The sequence below is a fragment of the Heloderma suspectum genome, chromosome 2, assembly GCF_057233095.1.
Source record: "Heloderma suspectum isolate Gila_16-S chromosome 2, 16-S_ref, whole genome shotgun sequence".
Classification (NCBI taxonomy): Eukaryota; Metazoa; Chordata; class Lepidosauria; order Squamata; family Helodermatidae; genus Heloderma; species Heloderma suspectum.
Window position 1 is genome coordinate 157,174,827 of NC_139459.1, and position 21,029 is coordinate 157,195,855.

General features: G+C 45.0%; 1 protein-coding gene across 5 annotated transcripts in view; it reads right to left on the bottom strand.

Moving 5' to 3' along the window:
- The window catches only part of SPICE1 (spindle and centriole associated protein 1), a 98,736-nt gene that overhangs the window by 18,089 nt on the left and 59,618 nt on the right, over positions 1–21,029 (bottom strand). For 2 of the 5 annotated variants that reach the window (XM_084835310.1, XM_084835313.1), the window contains exons 12-16: positions 18,822–19,022; positions 17,529–17,926; positions 4,943–5,135; positions 4,621–4,723; positions 1,537–1,617 (exon numbers count right to left, since the gene is read on the bottom strand). In XM_084835310.1, coding sequence (XP_084691436.1) covers positions 1,537–1,617; positions 4,621–4,723; positions 4,943–5,135; positions 17,529–17,926; positions 18,822–19,022 — 976 coding nt within the window. Of the gene's footprint in view, positions 1–1,536; positions 1,618–4,620; positions 4,724–4,942; positions 5,136–11,147; positions 11,299–17,528; positions 17,927–18,821; positions 19,023–21,029 lie in introns of those variants that run through there. The other 3 variants (XM_084835312.1, XM_084835311.1, XM_084835315.1) reach the window with 3 other exon arrangements.

Sequence of the window (21,029 nt, forward strand, 5' to 3'; positions counted from 1 at the left end):
AGAGAGAGTGCCCATATGAGGGTAGCAGTTTTGCCCTGCAGTGAGTGCACTTTCAAAAGGGGGCACTGAGGGCCATACACCCGTGAGGGTGATTGCGAAAGTCATGAAAAATAGTACAAATTAACAACAGTAAGGAGATAGATAGAAATACTTTGATACAAGAAGAAAGAAAAACTCAGCCTTTGTTAAAAACACTATTTTAACAGGGAAACGACAAGAGAGCTTTCCCTATGAGGCACATGCAATGGCAGTTGAAAGAGAACTGAGGGAATAAACAGGAACCCGCTAGGTGTGCTGTACTTGCACACTGTACAGCAGGGGAGGGGTTCCAGCCAAAACTTCCTCAGCTATAGAAGGCTCTGTGCAGAATTGAATTGAGGCTCTGTGCAGGCGCAGAGTCCATATGTGCCCATATGTGTGATGCATGGAGACAACAAAGAACTATTTAATGCTTTCATTTAGAAAATTACAAAATTAAAAGAAAGTAGCATGGTGGTTATATGAGCATTAGCAACTTTCTTTGTAGATACAGGGAAAGAGAATGTAACAAAAATATGAAATTAACTAAAAGAATTGCAATTGCCAAACCTGGTTCTACAAATTTAGCTAATGAGATAATGACTTCAGCTTCTAATATTGTTATGACTCCTCCTTTCTATCTTCTCCTGCTTACTACTTCTGGTTTAAAGCTAAGCTAAAACACACTAAACAATATTGTTAACTCTCCCTTTTACCTCCTCCTGCACATTACTTGAATATAAAAGACAGGCTAAAGCATTGTTAAGCATGTAAAGAATTACATTCAGTTAAAGGCAGAAGCTAAAGTAAAAGGAAATTTGGAAATAATTAAAAGTTCCGTCTTCAGAAAGAACTCTTAAGTCTCAAGCTCAGAAAATACTCTAAGACCCAATCTCAGAAAATATTCCACATCCTAACTTCAGAAATAATTCTAATTTCCAAAGTCTAAGAGCCTAGAGAGGTCCATAGTTACTCAAATCCTTGGGTCCGGTGGTCCAGAGAAGATCCGAGGCAAAGCAGCAAAACAGCGAAGTGAGCTGTAGCCATCGCTACCTGTGCTTTCTATACACTTGCTCTGGCCAAAGGTGGGGGCCCCAATGAGTAATGAGACAACCATCTTCCAATCACAATGAGGTGCTCACCAATCAGAAGTAAGGTGTCTTATCTATCTCCAACCACCTCACATTTTATGCCCATGTGTTTTGGGAACATCTCTCGCACTACTACTAATGGGTTAATTTGAAGTTTCCTAAAATGGGGCTAAAAGTCTGCCATCTGGACATGTTATCTTGACTGGCATATCTCTCCCTGGAATGTCTTCTTTGAACTCATGGTCATCTTCGGTCATATCCACCCGAACACCAATTGTTGCTTGTGCTCCCCAACCCAGCTAGCGTCAAGTAAGGACATTCTCTTATCTGCAGGTGTACACCACGAGATGTCAAACAATAATTTTCCTCCTCCTAGCACGCGTCTCAGCATGCTCAGTTCTTCTGTTCATTTCACTCATACACTCACATTGCTTTGTCTACCTTTGTGACCTTGCACTTGCTTCGGCAAAGACAGCTGCGTTTTTTCCCCCTTTCTTCAAAGCCAGGTCTGCAAAGTTTTAATTAGTGAGATAACATAAATTACTATAGAATCAAAACATCAAGGTCCTCTTGCCCAGGGGTCAAGAGTCTGGAATAGAAGTCTAAATCTTAAATATGAATATGGGGTCTTTTAGGGGGTCTCCTTGTAGGTCTCCCTAAAACCCTCATTCAGATCATATCACCATTCCAGATCAAATTAGCCATCTTCAGTTTGAAGTAGGTTCTTCAGAGCAAAATTATTTAACTCTTTTAGTACCAGATTAACACCATCTGGGCTATTTCTACTTGGTTACCTCACAACCCTCAGCTCATTCTGGGCTTTCTGACACCATCCTTACAGGTTAAGGCTACTCTGTTGTACTTCTCCTTGGTTATATATCCCTCCTCATATATCCCATTTAAGTCTCAACAAAGAGAGCTTCCAGTGCAGCAACATTTTAAGACGTCTCTTATTTTCCTTCTTACTGGAATAGCTTGAGAATGTGCCTTCAATATTTTCAGAATCTTCCATCCTCTTGAACTCTTTTCTTCTTTAGAATTTCTAGCCATGGGATCCCACTCAACTTTTTTCTGAGCTCTTTGAAATCGTATTTCCTAAAGTCCAGGGCACATGCCCAAATATGCTGAAGTTCACATCCTTTTCCAAGGCACAGTCATTTTCTCCCAACATTCCTGCCACATCACTTCATCAACCTATTCTTCTCTGTTGGTCAGGATTATGTCCAGGAGAGCAGTCAAACATATATTTTCCCACACTGATCAGAAACCAACTAAGGAGTTTGTGGGCTCCTCTAGAAGCAGTTGGTAGAGTTGGGATATCAGCCCCGTTGGGTCACAATTTGTTTCACATGCTATCAGATTAAAGTGTGTAAGGGATCTAACAACTTGATTTTGTACAGCTTTGTTGCTGATAAAGTACCATACGTGGAGCCAATGAATTGAAATTTGAGAGTTTCTCTCGAGTGATCTTTTTATTTTATTTTAATTTTTACAAAGAAGTCTTTTTTCTCCCATTCCTTGAACTGAGTTTGTTTCCTCTTGCAGTAAAACGGCAGATTATTGGTTACTGGAATTAGTGGTGACAAGTGTCAGACACATTTGCTGTCTTCCTTACCTCTTTCTTTGTCCCAAACATTCTTGTCCCTAACACTTGGTTTGGTATTTTACTCTGGCGTTTGGCCTCCTTCCCCCATAGGATTTAGTTGAGAGCCCTCTTGATCAGGCTAGTGAGGCCACTGCTAAGCAGACCCTTCCCAGTCCTCATGAGATGCACCTCATCTCCTGCCAGGAGTCCTTCATTTTGGGGGCTCCAGCCATGGTCCAAGAAACCAAAACTTTCCTGACAACATTCAGTATCCTGCTTTCTCTCCCAATATCCTGACCCTCAACAGGGAAGGGCAATGAAGCCATCACCTGTGCCCTCAAGTACTTCACTTTCTTACCCAGAGCCTCACAGTGCTTTCATCCCCCCTGAAAAGCAGGAGTGTAGAGAGGTGTGCCTCAAGTCCTTTCGCCTTCTCTTCCAGCCAGAATACAAGTGTGCACTTGCTGCAGATCTACTTCATCTTATCTTCAGGCAGGGAGAGAAACAAAGCACATAGCCTGCAGGGCTCCTTTAGTGTCCATGGTGCCAGATTTCCAGATTAATCTGCTGTCCCCCTCGACTCCCCCCTCGAACGTCCACATAAAACTCCTTGTTGGATAACCCTGTTCTCTCACTCTCAAGAAACAGAGAAGCTTCTTACAGAATTGACCTGCTCTGATTATCCAGCTGTGGCTTCAACCCCAAGCCTCAGGCTTTTTATAGCAGGCTGATCCAGGTGGCTCAGCAGCCAAGGCAAAAGTCTGAAATGCAAGCCTCAAACACAAGCCTCATCCAACCTCCACCCCTGACCCTCAGGCAACTCCATTTTTAGGAACTCCCACCCATTTTGTGGTCCTTTCCCCATTAGCATTTCTCTGGGATTATTAAAATCAGTTTTCCTGAAATCCAAGGTACACATTTGACTATGCTCACTTTTGGCTTTACATAAGAACATGGTAACTATCCCCCAAAGTTCCCCCAACTTTAATCCCATTGACTAATTCTTCCCTAATGGTGAAAATCAAGCCAAGGATAGTCAATACCCTCGTGCCTTCCCTCACTTTTTGAAAGACAAAAGCATGTCAGAAATTCATTGGAGATTCCATGTTTAGCAGAGTTTGTCTCCCAGCAGATATGAGGGTAGTTGAAGCCCACCGTTACTGCTTATTCTTGTGACTAATTTTTGTGATTGGCCCTCAGGTACTGTTCTTAGAAAGCTTTAGTGGGGCTCACGAATTGGTTAAAATTGGGGGGAATCAGGAGGATGGGGTTTGTGGGTATCATTACCCCCTCACCCCACCTCACCCTCGGCACATAATCCAAGCATGGAACTCCTCATCAAAGAGGTCTGGTGTGTGTGTTTTTTAAAAAGTAAGCTCCTCTGGGCAGGAACCTGCCAGTTTGTTTGTTACCTGTGTCACATGTTTGTTTCTCACTCTGTGAGGTGGCATGCACATTAACGCAGCTAGCTAGCTAAAGCCAAGGTAGCTAAGAGCTAAAAGGGAACACACATTTGTGATTCTGTAAACACTTGCTATTGGCAACACAATACTGGGCTTAGGCCCAGCAACCGGGATAGCACAGACAGAGGGAGGCAGCAAGATGAAAGGGCCTCCTGGAGAGCCTGTAACAGTGTCAACACCCTGTGGAGAGCCAGGCGCCCCAAGTTTCCATTATAATTAGGACAGAGCTTCCATTACAAGAGTGTGAGAGAAAAATCAGACCTGTATTTGCTTATCAAGGCATCTCAAGCAAATAAACCTGTCTGCAATCTTGAGCACCCACCTTGTTTCTACAGCTTAAATCTGTGAGGTCACACTCAAGTCTTCAGACAACAAGTTAGCAGTTTTATATTTCTTAGTTTCATTTTAAACACTTATCACTATAAAGACAGGATAAACCCTATAAAGACAGAACAACCTTTACCTCTTTGCACTGGTCCCACTGGCAGCAGGGAAAGTATCTTCTTTAGAACTATCCAGAGTTTCTGCCACTGGAACAGACACCTCAATTGTCCTTCTTCCATTTTCTAGAAAAGACATGAATGCCAGTCTTTGATTACTGAATTAATGGAACATGTTGAGGTGTCATAGTGATGAGAAGGTATTTTGACTACATACTAAATGGATGTTTTTTCCAAAAATTAGAAAAAGTTTGCTTAAGTGAAGACAGCTTCCATCAACAAAATAAACCATTATATTGCCAACAGCTGATATTAGGATAGCTTCTTTCAATACTGGGTACGTACCAGTCAAGTTTACAGGTAGTGATGGAATTGGTGAAACTGTTGGAGACACAGAGATGAATGTGGATAATTTCTGCTGATTGGTCAACAGCAGCAGTTTGCCACGTGCTTCTGCACTCTGGCGGCTCAGCTCAGCTATTTGTTCATCCAAGCTCCTTGGTAATTCTTTGAAGCTGCTTATAGCTTGACCATTTCCCTAAACGAGTATTCAAGAGTGTGGTTAAAGGCATCTTTTAAGAAAATAAAACAAAAAGGTAAACCAAAAATATAGCGATTTCAAATAAACAAGAAATACATGCATACAGTTTGTTGTGGTACACTTCTTCCGTGCATTTGTCCAGTTTTCAGAGACTTTGATACCATTGGTTAACATCTAGCATGGTTTTTTAACACAGCTACTTTTGCTTAGAGCTTGAATAGCATAAGGTGCCTCTTCCAGTTTGAAGGTGCTTCTAGCTTTACAGCCAGCATGGCAAAGCTAGCTTACAAGGTTGTTGTAGAGCAGGGGTGACACCTTGTGGCCTTCCAAATCAGCCACAACTCCCATCAGTCCTAGTCAGCATAGCCAATGGAGAAGGATCATGGAAGCTGTAGGTCAAACATCTGGAGGGCCACAAGTTGCCCACTCCTGCTGTAGAGAATACAATCTAGGTGGTCCTCAAAAATGTTAAGTAAAGCCAATTGTGGATTAGCTAAAACAATTTATTGTATACTTTAGATGGTGATAAGCTCTTAGAAAACTAGTTCCCAGTAGTTTTCAACTAGGGATGTGTATTGGATTTGGCTGAAGCCTGAGCCAATTGGGCTCCTTTGGACTTTCTGGTGCTTCCTGAGGCGAAGTGGGCTTTCCTCTAAAAAGACCAGAACCAAATCTGGACCCATACAAAGCTTCATGCCATAATTTGGACTTCAGAAAGGCAGACATATCTCCTCTCTGAATACCATCTTTTGGTTTTGTTTCTCTAAACCAGAGATAGGCAACTTGTAGCCCTCCAGATGTTTTGGCCCACAACTCCTATGATCCTTCACCATTGGCTACGCTGACTAGGGCTGATGGGAGCTGTAGGCCAAAAAACATCTGGAGGGCTACAAGTTGCCCACCCCTGCTCTAAATGATGATGAAGATCAGGGGCATGGATTTGAGTGACCACCATATTATAGGGCATATTATACTAGGGGCTCTCCAATCATTGTGCTTTGGGGGAGAGAGAGAGACAATTTCTGAGTTTCATAAAAAGGATGTGCCTCCCAGTTTCCTCTGCTCTCTGATAGTTGGTTTCAGTTTGTGAAGAGCTTGGATGTGGTGTAGGCAGTAATTATTCTTCTAGTGGTTTTTTATTCTCGTTCTTGATTCTGCTTCCTCCTTTGTCCCTTTTCCTTCCCAGTTTCTACCCAGTCCTTCTCCTGCACTACAGTCTCTGTTTTCCTGCCTGGCCCTTGCTGCTATTTATTTCTAATCTTTCCTGGGTCTGTGCTATGTCTCTCTGTGAAGGAACAAAACTGTCCACCACTTTTGTATTTGGTTTGGGGTTTTTGGATATTATAGGTTTAAATCTTGTGTGTGTCTGTGTCTGTGTTGGTCAGTTTTAACCACAAGGTGAATAGTTTAGAGGTCAAAAGTTTAGTTATAGGAATCAGGATGTTTACTCAGGAAACCAAGATTTGCAGAAGGTTAAACTGAAGGTCAAAGGAAGAAAAATGAAAAGTTGGCAGGAGGTTCAACAGAAGGTCAGGTGAATAACTTAGAAAATAAGAAATTTAGGTTGCAAAATGAACAAAAAAACCCCCAGCTTTCCTGAATGGTTGGAGTTGGGAATGGAAAAAAAAATCTAATTTTAAAATATAAAAGCTTAGAGACAGAGAAAAGTAGAGACAAATGGGGGGCAGGAGAGAAAGAGAAGCTCGGTTTGCACAATCAGTTAGGGAAACTACGCAGTGTGAGTTGTTTTCCCCACCCCCGCACATGCCCACCATTTGCATAATTACAACCTATGGCTTGTAGTAGGGGTTGTGGGGTGGGTTAGAAGCAAACCCTGTGGCACACTGGGTTTGGATGACATGGCAACCCACAGTGTGGGTAATTAAGCAAATGCTGGGCACACAAGCAGCACACATGGGAACAGGCGAAACAACCCATACTGTGTAGTTTCCCCTGCTGAACATGCAAACCCAGCTAGAGAGAAGGAAAGAAGCTCAGAGTCCTAGGAAAGAAAGAGTCAGAGCTTCTGGATCTGGAGGACTAGTTGAGAGTGTGCTGAACCTATGACAATAAGATTTTACTTGGATAAAGGTCCTAGATGTTGTAGCTGTTATTTTCATTGTTGTTGCTGCTGTTTTTATTGTCAGCTTTTATTGTTCTTTTTATTGCTATTTTATTGTGTTTATGTTTTATCACTTTCAATATTTTGTTTTTTATGTATTTTATTGCTGTAAGCTGCCTTGGGAGGGAGGGTTTCTGCCCTGAAAGGTGGCCAATTTTTATTTTTTTAAAATAGTAATAACAGATAAAATAGGGACACTGACTAGTTATGTTAGCTGGATGAGTTTATTCCTGGTTGTTTTATTAACCTGTTGCTCATATATTTTTGTGTGTGTGTTTTCTGTATGTATCAATTCAGATTTTAAACCTTTCCTGATTAACATTTATCTTCAGTACAGGAGGCCGAGTTTGTGAGCATCGACTGCATCACTCACAAACTGCAGTCATGAGGGATGCTCTGGGTTTGAGGGGGAAGAACATGGCACCCCAATGCACCGCCATCCATACCTTTATTGACATGTGTCAGAAAAACACTATTTCCACCACAGTGTCAAAGGTCGGACACTGTGGGAGAAACAGGCTGTGTTGGGCCTCCTTCAGCACCATATGATTCAGGATGTGAGGACAAGATGGAACTCAACATTCCTGATACTGGAGCACATGGCAGAGCAGGAGAAAGCGGTGCATTAAGTGGCAAGACTGGAAGGATATAGGGGTGCAAGAGCTACTACTGAGGCATCAGTGGATTGTCATCTCACAGCTCGTGGTGGTCTTGAAGCCCTTGTTGGATGCCACCAAAACATTCAGCTTCAACACTGTCTTTAGTCAGGCGATCCCCATGGGCAAGGATCTTGGTCAACAGATGGGCTGGGGATCTCAGGGCAGGTACCTAGTGCTTCAAAGCAGAAATGGTGGAGCAATCCAGCAACTTGGGAGTGGCACAATGGACCATTTGGAGCCATTGTACCAGGAGAGGGTGTACAAATTGGTCACAAGGAGCAACCCTAGGGTAAAGGGCACCTTCTTCAGCCCCAACAGCAGTATGAGGTGGCAGGCTCTGTTGGTGAAGGTGAGGGAGGCCTGGGAAAAGAGGCAGATGGCAACAGGGAAACAGCAAGAGGGGCTGACTCCTTCCCATAGGAGCACCCAGCAGCAGCAATCCAAGTCCCTCCCTAAGAGCTACACAGTGAGGACCAGTAGCTTTTGGGCCAGGGCTCTGGGGTCCATGGTGTGGCTGAGAGGCTCAAACTGATGATGCTCGTTACCTGGCGGAATCAGTGAAGGACTACAGCTGCAACCCCTTGAAGTACTGGACAGCAGCACACAGCCAGGTGTGGGAGAACCTTATTACAGTTGCCCAAGAGCTGCTGTCACGCCCACCAATCAGCATTCCAAGCAAGATGTTTTCTGTGGTGAGCAAAAATGCAGTACCCCACTGCAGCTGCCTGAATGCTGAGTTAGAGCAGTTGGTGTTCCCCAGAGTAAACCTGCCCTTCCTGGGCTTTCCTACCTTGCCCATTTCTGAGTAACCAAACACCATCCTCACTCTGCTGCTGCTGCATGCTGCTCTTATATCTCCCACAACTATCCTGTTCATTGTAAAAATTTTACTTTACTTTGAATTTGCATTTCTTTGGACTGAACTTGTTTTCCTGTTGCTTCTCCTTCACTGCAGCACTCAATGCTAGATCTCGAGACACCCGTTGCTATTCATGCATGGTGCCAAGGTGCCAATACAGCAGCTATAGCCAACTGACTAGGATGCTGTTTTTAATTAGGAGCCTGACTGCCTCTTTGCCTACCAGCACCCACTAATGCCAGGACAAAGTATCAGGGCCTGGTGAATGGCACCCTGATGGTGTCAACTCACAGGCTTAAGGCTTATATTCACTTGGCCCTACTACCCGCCTCTTCATTCTGCCAGCCTGCAATCCTCCATCACCAGCTGCCTCTGCTTGCCTGCCAGTTCTACCTCCTGCTGCCCACCTAGCTACTCTCCCCATTCAGCCACTATCCAGAACACTATCCAGAACACCTAGCTCACTATCTGCTGCTTAGCATGGTGGTCCTGCATGCCGGGGGGGGGGGGGTGCACCTGCCTGGCAAAGGTGTTGCTGCTTTCTTATAGTTACCTGCCTGCCTCTATGCCACCACAACCACTGCCTGCCTCACTACACTACCTGTCTACCTACCTAGCTGCTCTCTTGGTGCACCCTTCTAGCCTAGCAGATAGCTCACCTTATGCCATCCAAGCATGGGGCTCCTGCTCACCATCAAGGGAACTGTACCTGCTTGGGGAGGGTGGTGCTTAGCTCTGCATAGCTGCCTGCCTCTGTCTGGGCCTGCTGGCCACCACCTAGGTAGCACTACACATTTCACTGTTCCCATCGCTGTTCTCTATTACCACTGCTTTCCGCACTGCCTTTGCTTGGCTCCTGGTTCAAGTAAAGTACTAAACCTTCAAACTATGTTGCCCTTTGCATGGGTCCTGATTCAAATAAAGTATTATTAGTAAACCATTAAAATACATTGCCTTTGCATGGATCCTGGCTCACATAACCAAGAAGTGTAACTCCTTCATGGTCTCTGTGACTCACACATATGTTCTGCACCCGTGCAGAGCATCATTCAGAACATTCTAGAGCTGAGCAGAGCTTTGCTGGGAGTCCTCCCCCCCACTCATCTTTGTGCATCCTCCAGGGCACAGCTCCTGCCTTCTTGCTCAGCTCCTTTTCTTCCACCACAGCAGTAGTAGCATCTGGAACATTCTCTGGCCAGGTTTGCACAATTAGTGGGGGAAACCACTCATTATGGGTTGTTTCCCCTGCCCCCCATGCATGCCCACCATTTGCTTTAATTACCTGCGCCACGGTTGCCGTGTCATCCGAACCCAACGCATGGCACAGCAGGGGTGGCTTCTAACCCACCCCACAACCCATGGCTTGTAGTAGGGATTGTGGGGTGGGTTAGAAGCCATCCCTGTCGCGCTGTATGCTGGGTTTGGATGACATGGAAACCCGCGACGCAGTGTGGGTAATTAAGGAAATGCTGGGCACACGAGCAGCACCGGCAGGGGAAACAACCCATACTGCATAGTTTCCCCCACTGATTGTGCGAACCCGGTGTCTGTATTTCACCGCTTTTTCCTCTCTATGTTTACTTCAGTTTGCCCTTTATGGGACTGCTGGGCAGTGTTCTTTTTCTTTCTATTTTTATCATTTCATCACCCATTTAAACTTCAGTGTTCATTTATCTCCCCGCCCCGCCACCCCTACCCCTGCAACAAAGATACTCACTCCTCACTGTAGTGACCGATTGGAGATCACCCCTACCCAGGTGTTTGGCACGTAGTTAGGAGGTTATACGGTGTCAAGACTAACCGATATGGCCCCTCACTAAGGTCGGCCAACAGATGTTCTGGTCCCAATGGGCCCCCTACCAAACATGACAAGCTTACCACTATCTTGGGGACCACTTCTACCCCCTAACAATATGTCATCTACCCCCTAGCTCTTTCATTCTACTTGCAATGCACAGCTTCATTCTGAGTCACCCCTCAGTTGTTTGTGTGTCATTCTGGCCCAAGAAAAGGGCACCTAGTGCTGCCACAGTGGTTTGTGAAGTGGGTCATCTTGACTATACTTCTAACCTATCAACTTGCTCACCTGTCGGCTCCTGTGAATGTCCACAGCCACTCAACCAGAGCCATGGCTTAGTGTGTGCAGCGCCATGACCTAGCCATAGCCCTTTACTTTCATCAAACACTACCGCCTAGATGCCAGGTCATGTGCAGATGCAGCCTTTTGCTGGATGGTCTTTTCTACAGTTTTGGCATGACATCTCCCTCCTTCTGGTGAGTTGTCCTCATCACTCACCTGTGTGTGTCACAGAGACCACAAAGAAGGAGAGGTTGCTTACCTGTAACTGTGGTTTTAGAGTGGTCATCTCTGAACTCACACAACATTTCAACTACTTGAAAGGTTGTCACAGAGAGGAAGGCCAGGATCTCTTCTTGATCATCCCAGAGTGCAGGACACGGAATAATGGGCTCAAGTTGCAGGAAGCCAGATTCCGGCTGACATCAGGAAAAATTTCCTGGCTGTTAGAGCAATACGACAATGGAACCAATTACCTAGGGAGATAGTGAGTTCTCCCACACTGGAGGCATTCAAGACGAGGCTGGACAGCCATCTGTCAGGGATGCTCAGATTCCTGCATTGAGCAGGGGGTTGGACTCGATGGTCTTCTAGGCCCCTTCCAACCCTACTATTCTATGATTCTATGAACCCACCCTCCTCCCTGGTTTAATGTCTTGCTCTTAATTCTGTTCCTCCACTGCGGCAGACCAGGAACTGAGTAGAAAGGCCCTGCAGTGTGAGCAGAGGGTGGGCAGGCTCCTGCCAAAGCTTTGCTCAGCTCTAGAATGTTCTAAATGATGCTTTGTGCAGGCACAAAATCCATGTGCATCAGTTCACAGATGAACTCGAAGAACCACAGGAAAGCAACCTGTCCTTGTTCATTCTCCCCTCAGAGGACTGGCATTGCTATGTGGACTATAGACAGAATGGGACAGTTAGGCAGGGCAGCCAGTATAGATGAGATGGAGTGGGCCAAGGATGAGACCATGAGATGGCCCATCCTTCCAAAGACATCACCTCACTTCACTATAAAAAAAGCCTTAAGCAACTCCCTAGCCCCTTTGCAGGTTTCTTGCCTTAAGACACCTCTATAATATATGCCATTTATATATAAAGTGCCCAGAAATACACAGGGGGAGAGAAGGGGAAATTACTCATTTCCCCCCTAAAATCTGACCCATTCCAATGAACAGCTGTACCTACGTTTCAAAAACTTTGAAAGTTTCTTACTTAGGGCAACCTCTAGGCTGTCTGTCCTTTTGAGAATAATGGTCCACAAGGAACACAGAGGGATAAATGAGTCCTATTTTGGATATCCTCAAAATGTACAGACTGCTCTTGCACAAAAACCCCTGAGCCTACGTAACTGAAATTTGACAGGCTTAATCTCACCTGGAGGACAGAAGGGTATTAAGGATTTCTGGAGGATAACCCAGTTTTCCTCAGCCACACCCTTTCAGCTTCCAAGCTGTCAACTAGAACGGACACAGACATGGATATAGAACTGGTCCCTGAAGCAGCAGATCTCTTGTGGTGGGAAGTTGCCATGGCTCCTGATGGGCTATGTTTAGGAAATCTAGAAACCAGGGTTGTCTTGGCCAGTGGGGGGCTATCAGAATCACTTCTGTTGAAGCTTCCTTGATTCTCTGGATGACTTTGGGTAACAATGGGATCGGGGGGAATGCATAAAGAAGCCCTATGGGCCACCTCACTTCCAGAGCATTTGTGCCTTTGGCTTATCTTGTGAGGAGCCTTGGCAGCTGTACATTCTCTGATGCAGTGAACTGGGAGACCAAACTGCTCCAACACCTGCCAGAAGAGCTGTGTATTGAGTGCTCACTCCAACTTGCTTATCGAAGTGTGGCTCAACCAGTCTGCTGTCTGATTGTTCGCTTCCACTGTCCTGGATTTTAGGAAATAGCTGATTCTGCTTTATTGGACTATTGAAAAAATGCTAACCAACCTCTCTTAAAACAATATAAAATGTCTTATCATGAAATGCAAATTTAATATTAATGATGAATAATTAAAAAATTGAAAACATAAATAAATAATAAAGTAACGTGTATTAAAATGAAGATACAGGTTCACAAGCAGGTTCACAATAAATTCTGGGCAACTGACATAAAAATAATGATCAAGATGACCTGGATGGTATCCAAATAGAAAATGCTGATTTAAAGCTCTATCACTTGGGCCAAAAAGTTATTTGAGTAATGAACAGGTGTGGGACCGTATTATTCCAGGTCAGAAGTGTACTTAAAGTTTTCGCTTATCAATTAACGAGCAAAAAACATTGTGTAAGGTATACACATCAAAAACCTTGATATTTAGATGTTAAACAGTATAAATATGTACTGGTTTTAGAATGCGGGAGCTTCTTATTAGGAGCTCACCAGGCCTGTGTAGCTTATTCAGTACTGAATAGGGAACTTGGTACTTAGAATGAGTTCTTTCTTTTTTAAGGTGTTAAGACTAGAAGTCTAAGAACAAGATATGGTTAAAAATTATATTCCTTGTTAAGCTATTAAAATCTAAATGTAGTAAAGCTTTAGTAATGCTTTGTTTAACAACAGAAATGTTTTGTGTCATTATATAAACAATATATTTGGATCTGATGATATAGGCATATTTCTAATAAAAATGGTAAATGGATCAAAAAAGATTTTCCTTTACTAATTGTTGTTAGTACAAAACCTGGATTGCAACCCACAAAACAATCTTAGGTGTACATTTTCTTTAGAAGTATTCTCTTCTGCTATTGGGGGTAAACGGGCAGCTAAATGTTCCCAAAATACTGAACTATAGACAGCTCAAAGTCCAAACCGTAACACCACAAGATGTTCCACCCAAAGGGACAGAACACGAGCTTCCAACCAAGTCATAAGTTCTATTGTCAGGTGATTCAGGGATGGAGAGCGGGTTCTGTTCTGTTTGTTCACATAGGCTTTAGCAGTCGTGTTGTCCATTCTTCTTAACATGTGAGATTTCATTATCCTGACCCTGAGAGCTAGGTAGATTGCTCTCAGTTCCAGCCAACTGATACTCTTGGATTTTTCTCTGCTCTTTCATGTCACCTGAGTGATTTGGTCACCCAGGTGTACTCCCCAGCCAAAGAGACTGGCATCCATTGTTATAGTCAGCCTGGCTGGCAATGAGAGGAAAAGACTCCTGTCCAACCTCGGTGGTTCTAACCACCACCTTAGTTCTTTTCTGAAAACCTTCTGAAAACCTTTGGCAAGTGGACTGTCGGGTGTTTCTGTTTGGCAATTTGATCTTGAAATGGGAGCAGGAGGTGCTGGAGGGGTCAAGTGTGGAAATTAGCTCACAGTATTAAATCCTGGCATGAAATCATCGTCCCTGGGAAATGAGCTAGGAGCATGTCATCTGCACTACTTGAAGATGATATTGTGGCCATGAGACTGTGGATCTTCACATGCCTCTTCTCTGAGATGTAAATTTTGAAGTTTTCTGTGTTCACACCGAGGTGAGGAAAACACTGAAATTGGACCAGATGGCTTTTCCAAGTTCGCCACAAACCCATGGTTCTGAAGACAAAGTAGTACTGCATTTATATCTTGTGTGCACTTCTCCCCATAAGGTTACTGTATCAATATGCCATCTAAGTAGGGATGTAGGCAAATCCCCCAAATTATGTGCCACCAGCACTTTGTTCAACACTGAGGGCAATCCAAAGGGGAGAGCAGAATACTGATAATTGTCAGGGTCCAGCATCAGTACTGCAGTCAGCCTTGTAGGTTATAGCCAGGATTTGACTGGAAGTAGCCTGGAAGGGCTTGGGCCTATTCAGCCTCTGGAATGTCTAAGCTTATCTCTGTCAGTGTTCTCAGAGCTGAGCCACAGGGAGTCACCCAGCTCCCTGTCCACCTGCTGGTCTGGCCTTGGCAGGCAGGGAGGCTGGAAGCTGTCCGTGAGAACCTGACAGAGGTGGGGTTGGGTTTGCAGAAGGGTTGCCCAGGTTGAAGCGTCATTGCTGGAGGGCTGAGCAGTGCCACCCTGTTTCGACAGGGGCCTTACTAAAAGGCTAAAGGCTCTTGTCTGTCAAGGGATCTGGAGGGGCTGTCCTACAGTCACGGCTTCCCTATTAAGCTGATGCAAAGGCAAAGAGCCTTTGCAAAGAACGTCTTCATTGCTCGAAGCCTACTCTGTTTGGATCCATCATCGTCTGGGCTTTTGGAGGCACTCTTCATATGGACTGGAACTTTGGATTGTTAAGGACTTGCCAAGAAAAGTACTGTGAGGCTTTTCATAGACTTGAACTCTCATTGTTGTGGGTTGTATGTCTGTGTTTGTAGTCATCTCAGTGTACGGCAGGCTGGGTTTGACCTACGACTTTTCGACTTCCCTCTGCCAGAACTCATGCAGCGTGGAGTTGCCAATGCGAAAGTGGTGGCCTGGAACTCCTTGTGTGTGTGGGTATGCCCTTTCCTTGAACTTCATGGGCCTTGACCATGTAGCCTGGAGTTATCAACAAAAGATTCAAAGTTAGTCTCTCTATGGGTGTGGTTTGTTTAGGCCTTTCAAGAAGTTATCCCCTGATTGCCTGATTGGGTTCATTCCAGGAATCATTCCCTTTCCATGTCCGGGGTTGGAACCCTGTGAAAGGATTGTCTGGGTTAGGTACCCAGGAATTCAGAGTCCCTTCCCTTGTGTTCAGAACCGTGGAGATGGCAACGGAGAAACCACGTTGAAGATCTCAGTCATGGTAGTAATGTTTAGCTTTGGACTGTTCTGGGATTACATAGAGCCTATAGCTACTGACCATCAATCTGAAGAGTGTAACCATTAAGCTTTTGCTGTGGGATTCCCTGTGGTAAACAAATCTCACTGATTTGGGTGTCCGGTGTCAGATTGCCTGAGCGTGTGCCCTGGGGGGATCGGGAAGCCTGACAATAATGGCTGAAGTTGTAACAGAACATTAGAAACCTTTGATGACTCTTCCAAATTGGAACATGAAGACAGGCTTCCAACAGGTCAACAGATGTGAGGATTTCTGCCTCTCAAATGGCTTCCATGATTGCCTTCAGTGTCTCCATCTTGAAGTGCTTTCTGGCCAAGTGTTTGTTTAGCCCTTGAGGTCCAGAATGGCTCTGATGGACATCAGAGCCATTCCCAATGCCATAAATCCCAGAGTTGATGCCTGCTGTTGGGACAGGCTCTATTACCTCGATTGCTAACAATCAAGGCAACAGAACTTCAATTTTTCTGTTGATTTATGGCACTGGGAAAATTCTGATGCTTTGTTGGGTTCAAGGCCCAAGGAGAAGCAATGAACTTCTCTCTTGACTTTGAGGTGAACTCCAGGGTATACCCCATGGAGATGTTCTCCTGCACCCAGAGGTAAGACATGGTGTGGCTCCATGTCTGATAAAAATGCATAAAATTATAAAAATAAGTCCGTCCCCCCCGCCCCAATCAGAATCTGATCCCGGGCAGAGATGGAGTCAGTTCGAGTGGCACCTCTTAGTATCTTTACTAGAGCTGCTGAAAGGGAAATCTGAGGAGTTACTCTCCACCCCACCAGTTTGGTGGAATTGTTCCACCTGGATTTGAGTCTACCCTGATCACTATCCCTCCCGGGCTCTGGCTGGTATGTTGGGCCCTGAGGGGAGAGGAAAAATGGTTTCCACCAGCTGGGGGCAGGGTGAACAAAGCATATCAGTGTAAGTGCTGCCCTGCTGCTCCCCCATCTATGCTGGTACATTGAGATCAGCTAGAAGACGTATGCTGGTTTTTCTGCCTCCCCTCACCCCCTCCATCAAGGATAATAACTCACACCCCCATCCCCTAAGGAGCCTAGTGACTCCTGCGATCCCTTCTAGGGTGTGTTGGGAAGGGGCGGGGGGGGGGGGGAGATAAAAACAATGAAAAATAATAAAAGAAAAAATCACTATCCAGGCAACAAGAGCTGAACACTTAAGAGCTACAGCTCAACTCGACCATACAGCATCTTTGACAGAGCCCGTCTGAGAGGACAGGGAGGCTCCTTCTGCTGGAAAAAGCAACAAGCTGCTCTGCCTACAGAGAGGGAGGCCTCATCCTGAAGTCAAGGAATGCCCTTCATGGAGTTCTTGAGAACAGGATATCACTTTACCAATTCCCCAGAAAAGGCAGGGAAGAAGATGGACTGAGTTATATAAACTGTTGGTGTAAGAAATCAGCAATTAGCAATCTAGGTTAAAATCAGTTTTTAAAAATCAGAACAGTCTCTAGAACAGTTTTGGAAGCAAAGAACCCATCAGGTTCAAGAGAAGTTACATGAATTCCCAAAAGCTATCATGCAATTCTTTTGTTACACCACACTTCTACTGTGTATATCTGTGCCCGCCACCACATGAAGGAAGTGGTATCTCACTTGGGCTTCATGGATAATCGTATTGTGATGAGGATTCTCACATTACATCCTGGATTCATCAACCAGTCAGCTAAACCACAGTTCACAGAGGAAGAAAAGTGAAAGGACAAGATAGAAAGAATGTCCCTGCTTGGATGACTGAAGACCATTTTTCTTACAAAGTGTACAGGTGTGTGTGTGTGTGTGTGTGTGTGTGTACACATGCACGTACATAAGTATGTACTTGACTTTCAACAAGTAGCAAAAGCATAGAAAGCAACCCCAAAGTTAAACTCTTATTGAGGGGGTGCTGGAATGTGGATCTTGCGTTCTTACCTCTCCTTCTACAACTGATCCGTCCTGCATTGTGACTGGCTGCTGCAAACTATCCCAAGCCTCCTCATGGCAGTGCCCAAATGAGCTCAGCTGAGCTTTAATAACAGAGTTCTGGAGAGTAAGCTCAGTTATTTGCCCCTGCAGATCATCATTCTGTGTACACGTTATGTTCACACCAGGATCGAGTCTCTCTGTAACGTCACCAAAGCCTGGTCTTGGCACTGCAGAGACGGTGCTTGCTAATAATTGGTGAAGTGACCATAGAGACCTTTGCAAAGTTTGGGTTGCAACAGGAACACTGCCTTTCTGAGTGAAGAGACTATCATCCTCCTGCACCATCAGTGGTTTGTATGAGGGAGAGGATGTCTGTTCTCCATCTGGCTCTCTCCTAGTGGAGTCTGTGGGAAGATAACATGGAAGACCAAATACATCTGCATGACTATGTTTTTGCCTAAAGGAAGGCTGCTTAACCAGGCAAACCAAGTGAGTGGAGTGTGTTCAAGAAGTGGTGAAGGCCTGTTACAATGCAAATTTGAATGCAAGTTCTCAGTTTTTATTGCATGCTCAGGCAGAGTATGGGAGTGCTAATACAAAAGTAATATGCCTGTCATCACATACAAATGATGCACTTTACAGTACTCAGAAGCAAACTCATGCAAACTCTATCTGTGTAGGCCTTTTAAGTCTGAGACACACATTTAATTTTATACTCAAGATCACAGATTATTTTCTGGAAATGTTAACCCACAAAGTCAGTCTGCATTTTAAATGCAACTTTGCCAAAATATTGCCTCATTTGTTCTGTGCTTACAAAAATCATATGTTCAGACAGCATTAATAATTTCTTCTGCAATTTTGATGAGCTTCAGTTTTCCATGGAAAACATTTTAAATTACAAGGGATGACCTGTCTTGAGTCCCAGGAGACCCAGGTTAAGCACTATCCTGTTTTCAAGCTGGCTTAATGCGACATAGTGCCTCCAAGCAGCTGGGAGAGTTGGGAGAAACTGTGATGCTAGCAGAAAATGCCCAGTGTCACAATTGGTTGCGAGTTTAAAGCAGGAGGTATCCTGCTGTAAGCTCAGATTGAGTTGGATAGGCTATAAGACCAAAGAACTGAGCTTCTAGAACTGGACAATAGCCACAGTCACTAATGTGTTTAAACTAGATACTACATGACAGTGTCTATACTACAAGCAGGCATAGAAGGACTTGTCCACAACATGACTGATGGAGGGTTAATTACTGAAAAACAGAGCCAAAATGTACTGTGCAGTCAAAGTGGCCCTCTTACCATCCTGAAGAAGAGGCAAGGCCTGGCTGCTCTTCTGCTGTGGTGGAGATAACAAGACAGCTGGTTGGAATGTACAAGATGTAGGAACTGGATGGATTTTATCTGAAGGATGTAGCAACATGGGAGTTTTACTGGAAAGATCTTCTTGCAAGACTTCAAGCACATCTGTCTTTGGCCCATCATAATCTGAGACAGGTTTGTCTGACGAGAGAATAAATGAGATAATGTGCTGTGTTAGAAATAAGGAAGCAGTGAATTATATGCTCCACCAAAAGAGACTGCCTCACAATGGGTTCTATAGAGGGTCACATAAATTCTGGATACTCTTGGCACCCAAACATTTGCTGTAGCCAAGACTTGCCCCTCCCCAATAGGGGGAGGGGTGAAGTCTCATATCCAATATCATGTTGGATAACCCATTCTCTCTTTCAGTCTCTCTCTCTCTCTCTCTCTCATACACATACCCAACCCCACCTCCATCCATCTATCCCCATCCATCCATCCATCCATCCATCCTCCCTTCTATCCCTCCCCAGTGGCTCAGTACCCTACACTCTCTCTCACCACCGATCCATCAATCCACCCACCCCACCCATCTGTTTGTGTTTTATTCTCTGCACACACCCTTCTCTGCCCCCAAATCCAGACTTCCCTGATGCTGGGGCAGGTTAGGGAGTCTATGGCCACAAACTAAACTCCCTTCCGGAGGAAAGGGAGAATCGATGCTAGCATGGTCATTCTGAACTTTCTGGGGATAATGAACTTGTTTAGGTTCCATAAATCCAGGATCAGGCGGAGTCCTCTGTCCTGTTTCAGTACAGTAAAATACTGGGAGAACAAAAAAGTTCTCTGGTTGGTATGGGAGAACTTTTTGAATTGTGCCTTTCTGGAGCAGGGTGGTTGTCCCCAGGCGTAAAACTTCCAATGGAGGCGTCACCCAGACAGTACCCAATGGGGGAGGGGTATGGAACTCTATTTGCTAGCCCTGAGTGATGATATTCAAAACCCACTTATCTGTTGTTATGGCTTCCCATGTTGGAAGGAATTGAGCCAGGATGGAACCAAAGAAAGGGTGCTCGAAGAGGCTGGGCACAGTATGGAATGGCAAGTCAAAGCCGATGCTTGGATGAAGGGTCATTCCATCCACGTCCCTGACAGTATTTGGAAGGAGGGGTCTGTTCTTCTATTGTTGAAACAGCTGGTACCAAGAGTAGTGATCGGACTGTTTTGTGGAGTATGGCTCTTTGCGGAACCATTGTCTGTGTTTGTAGGGTTGATGTTGTGGTTGGGGACCCACACCCATCTTTTTTGCAGTCCTCTGTGCCTTCTGGACAGAGTCCATCAATTCTGGTGTTGAACAGCACCTCCCCATCAAACAGCAGGTCCTCAATCCTGGATCGGGCCTCAGGAGTCAAGCCCGCAGATCTTAACCAGGCATGCCTCCTGAGTGAGATCGTGCCCACCATAGACTTTGCACTGCAATTGGCCTCATGACGTGAGCTGTTAATTTGCTGCCTGGAGAGTTTGACAACTTCTGTGTGGAACACCCTGACCAGGTCCCGTCTGGAAGATATGCACAGAGAGAGTCCATTTTCTCCCAGTGATACAGCTGGTATCTAGCCATCATGGCCTGATAATTTGCTATGTGGAGACCGAGGGCACCCGATGAGTACAAATGTCAACCCAGTAGATCTAATCTTCTACCCTCTTTGTCCACAGGCGATGCATGGATCTTTTGGGATCGCCCTTGGGCCAACTCAACTATAATGGAGTTTGGACGGGGATGGGAATAGAGGAAAGCCGCTTCTTTCTCCTAGACTTCGTACAGAGACTCAAGCCTCTTGGACATAGGGGCCATCGAGGATGCTGCCTTCCACATCTGCTGCACTGTTTGGAGGAGCGTTGGAAGGAAAGGGACTGCCATCGATGATTCAGTATGGATGGCATCAAAAACCAGGTCCTCGATGTGCTGTTCTGATTGTTGACTACCAATGCCCAGAGACTGGTGACCCATTCAGAAAAATAGAACATATACTCAGATGGTGATGCTCCCTCATGTATCCCAGCAATATCATCTGGGGAAGGAATAAAGGCAGAACCAATGAGTAGGAAGACGAATTGGACTGATAATCATCACCTGAATCATGAGGTGAAACTGGCCTCTGTATACGAACCATTGGAGGATTTGCCGACACCCCAGGAGAAGGT